The following is an 8931-nucleotide window of genomic DNA, read 5'->3' as shown; positions in this document are numbered from 1 at the left end:
TTGCAAAATAATCTCATTTTCCAGCATTTTTTCTGTTGTCTTCACTAAGAAAATATTTAAATATATAAGCAGAGTAATATGGTTAAATGGAAGAATTTTCCGTCCTTAAGGTACACAAATAAAATGCGTCAGAATTCAGAATTATGGTAGCAGCATTAATGCACCAAAACAGCTCTCTGTACCTTACAGTGCATATTGAGAACAGAAGTACAAAATGCGTTGCATGCATAGCCAGGAAAATAGGGTTATATTTGTAATATCTGGTAAAATAGGGTTGTTATTGTAATATCTGCTAATAATTTTAATCTTTAATGCCTTATTTGGCATTAAGCAAGGCATTAAAATAACCAAAAGGCTTTTTTGTAGTTACTGTTACTTCACAACCTGTCCAATATGGGATTAGTAAAAATTTTGTACTCAATCTTTGAAAAATTAATAGAATAGGCTCTTAAAATTTTAATCAGTATCATATCTTTGAGCAGCTTTTAACCTAGATATGTCACTCTTTGTAAAATAACAGACTTTTCAGACCATGATGAACAGAGATTTGGGTTATTGCTTTCTTGAAGATACAATGAGATCTCTTCAGCTGGAGTAAGTTTCAAGATGTCATTAAAAAAAAAAAGGCTCAATGTCCCGTAAGAGATGTTTCAGATGTTTTTATTTTAACAGGTATAATCCGAATACTTGCTTAGAAAAATGTAACTGCTTTGGTGTATTTTAGTGTGTTCCTTTGTTAGGTCCTGTAACTGGAGTTTTTTAACACATTTGAGCTGTATGAGTAGACACCTGAGGGAGTTGCAATGGATTCTGTTACCTTGAATCTAATAGCTTTTTATTTCTGCCATTTATTTTAGGAAACACTCCTTTACATCTTGCTGTGATGTTGGGACATAAAGGTAGGTAAAACCATCAATTTTGTTAACTCTTAAATTATCCTGAAGACTATGGGGCAAGAGGGGAGAAAAAGAATTTTCAGTTTTCCTGATGTGGTCTTATGTTTCAAGTTAGTTCAAAGTTGAGGTTTTCTGAAAAAAAGACGTTACATGGATTTAGAAAAGTTGAAGAAATCAGCTGTTCTTTAGGCCAAAATCCAGGAGCCAGGTGGTAAACGAGGTAGGCTGGAAAGAAGCTGTTAACGCTTGGGATTCTTTATGAGCCTGGAACAAGAACAGGGAGTGGACCCAGCCCCTCTCTTTTTGCAGAGTTAGAAGGAAATTGGGAAATTTGGGATATCGTAGAAGACTGAGAAACAGCTCTAACAGTGGAGGTGAGCACACGAATGCCTGCTTCCCCTTCAGTGTCCATGCAGCTGAAGAAAATGAATGTACTCGATATGTGTAGGCAGGGGCCTTGATCCAGATGCATCTTTAGCTTAATGTGCAATTAATTTCACACTATTTGCGCTGAAGGGTTATTAATTCCTGCTTGTGTGATGATACCTGTGCTCTTTGTCAGCACTTTTCCGGTTGTTAGTGTCACTGTGCGTTGATCTGCTCACAGCCCTATGTAGCTTTTACCCTGTGACATGAATCCAAGCAACGTCCTCCAGAATAAAGGGACTGAGTGGAAATGCAATTGCTCCTCTGCTTTTTCACACAGCCTTTTGCTCACTTGAGTCGAATTTCTGCCTGGCCGTCTCCTTGGGCTCCAGACTGCCCTATGCAGTACACAGGACAGCCTCAGGCTCCCATCTTCCCAGATACCCTTCGGGATTTCTTTACAGAAGATTTTTAGAGCACAGAATTTAAATTTCAACTCCTAGTAGAAATAGAAAGGATAGATGTAGACATGTTTCAGGATAAGGAATAAACCTGGAGTAGGATTGTTCAGTCCTTGTGACAGTTAAATTCTCTTTCATGGCTGAAACAAGAATGGTTTGGTTTCATTCAGCTGTGTGAATCCTGTGCCTGGTGTGCATCACTGCTCTGTCAGAGCTGCTGTTAACCAAAACACCTGGCAGATTGGGAGAGGGGACTGCTGGAAATGCAGTAAGTTGTCTTGGGATGCTTTGGTGATACCTGGGAAGTGATCTAAGGTAATTGTGAGTTAGGGTGGGACGTCGTTTTGAAGAAGGGAGAGAGGTGGCTTATGCAGAAGCAGCAGCAGTAGAGCTCACTGGAATGTGCCAATATTGGTCTGGACTGTGATGCTTTTTAAAATAAAAAAATATGAAGAGTAAGATACGCAAAGCCTTTTTGAGATAACAGTGGGACAAATGTGTTTTGGAAGTGCCCGTGTGCCAGCAGTCACAGATAGGAGTTTTTTTCAAGTTGTGAAAAATGGTGTTTACCAGCACTGCTGCTTTCCAGTGGGGGTCCTAGACTAGAGGCTTGGAGCAGCAGAAGGAAGCAGAGGCAGAAGCCTTCCATAAATTTCTCAGTATTAAATAAGGCATTTTGCTTTGTAAGGTGGATTTTAGTTTTGTAACTACTTTGTGTTTTCAGGCAGTGATGATCAGCTGTGTATATGAGTTCTGTTGTGCCTTACTGCAGGGTTTATTTCACACTTTCATTTGTCATGGTCATTAGTTAATATTTAGAAATTTTGCACTGTTGGGTGTAGAAGGAGTTGTGTGTTTTTTGGTTAAAAGGCAATTAGCTGTCATGAAGGGATGCTTTCCATATAGCTGCAGCAATATTGTACCACATTAATAAATAAAAGTAATTTTGATCAAAGATGCTTCCTCTGATAAAACTGGTAGAAAAGAGTTCACCAGGTCCTTTCCTACCAACTTGGTCTGTCTCATTGGTACCGAAGGTTGGTTTTCTGTCTTTCTGGGGTGGTGCATGTGGTCTCTACAGCTGTATATAGCAGCGTTAGAGCCTGTTCTGAGGTGAGTTTTATGAATTTACATCCTGTTTGTTTAACTGCAAATACAATCTGGCTGGTAAGTGCAAGCTCATTTGCCTGCTCACCATGCAGTGTTGGTACTGTGTTGGGCACTGTATTTAAGCATCCGTAAAAATACCTCTCTGTGTTTGCTGGCGAAGTAGTCAGGGCTTTTGTTTATTTACCACAGAAGATAGTGTATTCAACCAGTGAAGTGTCGCTTCCTTCCCAAGCACTGTGCTTGCCAGTGACTCAGGATTGCTGCATCTGGCACGACCAGTATGGTTTCCTGTAGCACCTGTGGTAGGAGGATAATCCGGGAAGTTCCTCTGTCATCGTTCCTGCCCATCCTGTCGTGGTGAGCTGTTTCTTCAGTCTGCAGCTCCGCCTTGTGCTGCTCTGTCATGTGCAGATGGGTCAGGTCGGTTCAATGAGATGTGGTGAGGAAGCTTTTCATGGGTAGCAACTGAAGAACTGTTTCAAATGAGGACAGCTCATTGAAAACACAAAAACACCCAACAGCTTTCTTCTCTCCTTCATGTTGTGGTCTGCTCACCATCACCTGTTAACCACAGGCGGAGAAGGGAATGCAAGTTGAGCTGTGGCTCTGCTGGGAACCTGCATGGCTTTGAGGAGATGTTAATGTTAATTTGCATTATTGGCACAGCACATGCATGCTGAGTGTCAGGGATAGCACTGATCTGCGCTGATACCAATGCTGTTGATGAAAAATGCAGCACACTGTGAGGAAACCTCAGTATGGGTGGAGCACAGGACTGTGAGATGTGTGCTCTGCTGTCAGTGCTCCCACAGCTGCATTGTCAGTCCCATGGGACCTGTTCTGCATTGCACAGACGGTTGTGCACAGTCAGAGGCTCTCCCAGGTCAGAGTGTGCCTGTTTGTCTGCTTTCAGTGCTGTGTTACAGCACGTAGGGATGTGTCAGTGCCACAGTTTCCTCTCTGCCTCCCACACACATGGTGTCCTCAAGACTTGCCCAAAATCTGTGTCCCCATTCGCATTTCTAGCAAATGGGTTCACCGTTGACCTTTGGGTTAAAGGCTCCACATGTGGAAGGTCTGAGTCACAATCCAGATATGTATTTTGATAAACTGTTTAATATATTGAGTGTCTACTCCTTTTGCTTTATTATTGTTTCCTTTATTACGAATTATATTACTCCATCTTTGATGCTTACTGTAAGTAATTATTACTGTTTTGTTACAGAATGTGCCCACTTGCTTTTAGCCCATAATGCTCCAGTAAAGGTGAAAAATGCTCAGGGATGGAGCCCTCTTGCAGAAGCCATCAGCTACGGAGACAGACAAATGAGTAAGAACCTCTGCTTCTTGATTAACCAGAAATGGGGGCCTCATTGGCTGACACGCCAGAGGGCTGTGCTGCCATCCAGCGAGATCTGGACAGGCTGGAGAGTTGGGCAGGGAAGAATTTAATGAAATATAACAAGGGAAAGTGCAGAGTCCTGCATCTGGGCAGGAACAACCCCAGGTTCCAGTATAAATTGAGGAAAGACCTTTTGGAGAGCAGTGTAGGCGAAAGGGACCTGGGGGTCCTGGTGGACAGCAGGATGACCATGTCATCCAGCACATGCCAGCACTGTGCCCTTGTGGCCAAGAAGGCCAATGGCATCCTGGGGTGTATCAGGAGGGGGGTGGTTAGTAGGTCGAGAGAGGTTCTCCTCCCCCTCTACTCTGCCCTGGTGAGACCGCATCTGGAATATTGTGTCCAGTTCTGGGCCCCTCAGTTCAAGAAGGACAGGGAACTGCTGGAGAGAGTCCAGCGTAGGGCTACAAAGATGATCAAGGGAGTGGAGCATCTCCCTTATGAGGAGCGGCTGAGGGAGCTGGGTCTCTTTAGTTTGCAGAAGAGGAGACTGAAGGGAGACCTCATTCATGTTTATAAATATTTAAAGGGTGAGTGTCACGAGGATGGAGCCAGGCTCTTCTCGGTGACAAACAATGATAGGACAAGGGGTAACGGACACAAGCTGGAACACAGGAGGGTCCACTTAAATTTGAGAAGAAACTTCTTCTCAGTGAGGGTGACAGAGCACTGGAACAGGCTGCCCAGAGCGGTTGTGGAGTCTCCTTCTCTGGAGACATTCAAAACCTGCCTGGACGCCTTCCTGTGCAACCTCATCTAGGTGTTCCTGCTCCGGCAGGGGGATTGGACTAGATGATCTTTTGAGGTCCCTTCCAATCCCTAACGTTCTGTGATTCTGTGATTCTGAGCACAAGAACAAACATTTTTCAGGCTAGGTTTTATTATAATACCCCTGGTTTAGCTCTCTGAAGAGTTTTTCTTAATCAGCTAAAATTTTGTATATCTAAATATGATATGACAAGCTCTACACATGTCCATTTCCATGATAAGAAGAAAATTGCATTAGGATACATAAGACTAAGTAGAGTTAAGATTAGATTGATAAAAGCTATAAAGTAGCATTCTGTATTTAAAATTGGATGTACAAGGTCAGAATGGGATCTAATTCCAATCTAATTGGACCCACTCTGTGGTCATATGTGTATTTGATGGATCAGTTGGTAATGGGGTGTTTCTTTTATGTTGCATCTCAACAGGCCAGTGGGTAAATATGGTGATACTTACTTCAGATATGAAGTAGTAAAGGAAAAATTATTCTACTGCTACTCACTAGTGCATGTTAGTAGTATTTAGTACTACTGTGTTGCATAGCAGAAAGCTCACTCTCCTGAATCATAATATATTGATGCACTCGTCTGTAATACACTGACAACATTCTGCATGCCAGTTCCTCACTCCTAAAGAAATTTATTGATAGGAGTAGATATTACACGATCTGTAGGCTCATGTTCAGTGATACACGTGTACCCACACATTTACTAATACACATGTACAAGACCTTCAGACATAATTGTGTACTTTATATTGTAAACAATTATTGAGGCTTTTCTTCCTGTTGTGATCAGAGCAAGCTATGTGTAATTACTGTAGCTTTGCATTAATTTCCTCAAAGTCTGTCAGAATGTTGCATTTGCATTGGTTTTGCGCTTTTTAAGATGTCAAATAATGTCACTCACCTGTAAATAACAAACAAATAGAACGGATTTACTTTATAGTTGACTTCTGTGTAGTTACAGCACTCTTGAGGAAGCTCAAACAGCAGTCCAGGGAAAGTGTTGAGGAAAAGCGACCTCGATTATTAAAAGCCCTGAAAGAGGTAAGTTCATGGCAGTTGCATTGTCAAAAACAGATCATGATGGAAAGCAGTGGTTTACATCAGTATGGATGCTCAGGCAAACTGCAAGCCAAGATTGCTATTAAGGGCAAAAGATTTATAAAAGCAAGTAAAGCTCTTCTTTGCAGTGTCTGTTATAAGAGGTCACGGAATTATGTGCATTTTTACAATACTACTTCCTTCTCAACTTTTAGAAATTCAAATAGCAAGGTTTATGTAAGACAGACCCACCTGTTGTCTTTGCAATCTGAATGTATTTTTAATCTGTATTTATATCGGTAGATTTTTCAGGCTTTCTAAATCTTCTGTATTGGCAAATAATGTGCTGGTTTTGTTCAGTCACCAGTCATGAATGACACTTTCTTTTCCTGCATAGTGATAAAAGAGATTTTTGGTTTAATTCTCCATCTACTTCAGCAGCCACTTCTTGAGCATGGAGAAACATTGTTCAGTTTAGGGAAATGAGAAGAAAAGCTCTGTTTCCTCAGTTTCAGGCTGCTGCTGGTGTGCTAATGCTGTGGTTATAAGACCCAGGTGTTTATTTCCCTTTAGGTGAGGTGAGCTTCTGCCTAGTCAAGTGGTAAAATATGAATGGGGTTTTTAATAAAAAAATAATTAAAAATGTGTAATGTAATTCTATCATTATTGATTCTACTCCAGTTAAAGCTTCAGAAATGTTTCAGTTCAGGATACATTCAAATACTAACATTAGAGAAGTTTTCTTTGGCAAAACAACTTCTACCTCTTCTTCAGCAAACAGTACCGTTGTTGTGTAGACTAAAAAGCATGTTAATGTATTCTTTTAATCTCAGCTAGGTGACTTCTACCTAGAGCTCCACTGGGATTTTCAAAGTTGGGGTAAGCAATCGCGTGGCCTTTTCCAAAGGGAGATAATGCAATCGGTCTCCAGCACATGGGTGCTCTCAGGCTTCAATTTGCTTCTGTTTTGCATGTGGTAAAGCTGTAAAGCTCACAGTCCAGCTCTCAAGATCTAAGTTATAAAGAAAGGACAGACAGCTTTTTTGCTGAATTAATTTTGCTTACTTGTTTTTCAGTCTAACACAATATGGGGGAAACAAGCTGTTGATTACTTTAAGAAATGGATTATTAGAAAAGTAAAATATTAAAATATCTCTTGGGTCAATTTGTGTCAGTGTAAAGCAGTGGTTTGCACAACTTAGTTGAGTAACTGCACTTGGGGCATTTAATTCTTGTATTTCAGCCTGTGCTCTGAACGGTGGCAGTCAGTGAAGTGTAGCCATGTGGTGGGATCTCCAAACCTTACCTTCACCCTGATGTTTCTGTTATGTGGCTGTGTAGCTGCCTCACAGGGTCCTCTTCTCCAGGACCTCACTGTGCCTCTGTAGCATTATTTAGTAATTTCTGTATATTTTTTTCTTGAAGAGAAGATGCTCTGAGCTGTGCCTCTGTCCTGATTAGTGGCTCTCTAGGCTAATTACATTTTACAGGTGGTCCTACTTCTTTGTAGCTTGTTTTGAAGAAGGTGTTGAAATGCGGTTGTGTTGAACTGGCTTTATTGCTACAAATTAAATTGTTCTTTCTAGAATACAGACAGCTGTGGTCTCTGTCCCTCTAGTGACTCTGTACTGGCTGTCAGCTCTGCTGCTGGTTTCATGCTTGCTTCAGGTTTTAAGCTTAGTGCATTGCAAATTTTTCTGCTTGTGGGTGTTCAACTTTAATTGTAGCGAGGCTTTAAGTTGATACAAGATGTAAGTTAACTATTGAATCCTAGAATTACAACTTCAAACAGCTACAAGACAAGTTCCTAAATTTATAAATTATTTAGCTGTGGCTGAGGACATATCAAATTATGGCCTGATGCTGAAAGTAGGTTGTGCAATTACAAATCAATGTTGGGGTTATGGAAAAAGCACTGGTATTAGTATTGAGATGATGATGGAAAATGGGTATGCTGTACTTGCATTAAAATACACCGAGATTCAAACTGAGGTAGTTTTAATGGAAATACTCTACAAAGAAACCTCAGTGTCCTAATTGTATTCTCTCTCTCTCCCTGCCTTTAGTGCCTTTACTATCCCGAATTCTGCCTTCTGATGCGTGTAAAATACACAAACAAGGTATAAATATCAGGTGAGTGATGATTTTACAGTGTGTTTATCTAAGGCACAAAGATCAGTGTGATTTGGGAGGAATGCCTGAAGACTCAGCACATGTTGGTGTAACAGTCTTGGGTTGGTGGTACCTTGGGTTCAGAGGCAAAAGCAACTGCAGATCCACTTCAGATTCTCTTTTTTCTCTGTTGATCTGAATTTAACTTCAGTTCCTGAGTCACTTAGAAATACAAAGCAAAGGCAGTGAAGCTGTATAAGGCTTTGTCTACCAGATGTGACAACGTTTAATTGAAAAACAGAAATTTTATGTTTTTAACACGGTTTCAAGTAAATTTGATTTGAGCTTGATTTGCCTTTGGGTGCGAGAGACATTATCTATTCCATCCAAGCTCGCACGAGAATGATCACTTTTCTTAGCATATTTATACACACAACTTTCAGGATTTCACAATCTAAGTTACAGTGATTGGTTGCAATTTAAATATAATGCATTTAAATATTTGCTTAATCATTCTTGAATCAACTGCACTTGTGTACAAGGGGTCTTTCGGTGGTCCCTGGGGGATCTGCAGAGGCGCTCTTAATGTTCTTGGGGTTTTTTTTAAACTGTATTTATTAATTCTTTAATTTCCCTTATCAGCCAGTGTCTCGTAGTCTATCTGCAGTCCTTCAGAGTGTACCAGGACCTATCAGTGTGCCGGGATGTTTCGGCTCCAATTACTAAGTTGGCTCCAATGATAAAGAAAACATGGCCTTGAGTGCATTCCTG

The 8931-nt window shown here is 40.9% G+C and overlaps 1 protein-coding gene across 1 annotated transcript in view; it reads left to right on the top strand.

Annotated features, from left to right (window-relative positions):
- Positions 1-631: 631 nt before the first annotated feature.
- The window catches only part of ANKRD13C (ankyrin repeat domain 13C), a 14031-nt gene continuing 5731 nt past the window's right edge, over positions 632-8931 (top strand). The window contains exons 1-6 of the mRNA XM_010189775.1: positions 632-638; positions 858-899; positions 4059-4163; positions 5966-6051; positions 6882-6927; positions 8115-8181. Of these exons, the coding sequence (XP_010188077.1) occupies positions 632-638; positions 858-899; positions 4059-4163; positions 5966-6051; positions 6882-6927; positions 8115-8181 (353 nt within the window). The remainder of the gene's footprint in view (positions 639-857; positions 900-4058; positions 4164-5965; positions 6052-6881; positions 6928-8114; positions 8182-8931) is intronic.

The sequence above is a fragment of the Mesitornis unicolor genome, unplaced genomic scaffold (genome assembly GCF_000695765.1).
Source record: "Mesitornis unicolor isolate BGI_N332 unplaced genomic scaffold, ASM69576v1 scaffold37988, whole genome shotgun sequence".
NCBI lineage: Eukaryota > Metazoa > Chordata > Aves > Mesitornithiformes > Mesitornithidae > Mesitornis > Mesitornis unicolor.
The sequence above is the reverse complement of the archived record's forward strand: the minus strand, read 5'-3'. Positions and strand labels throughout refer to the sequence as shown.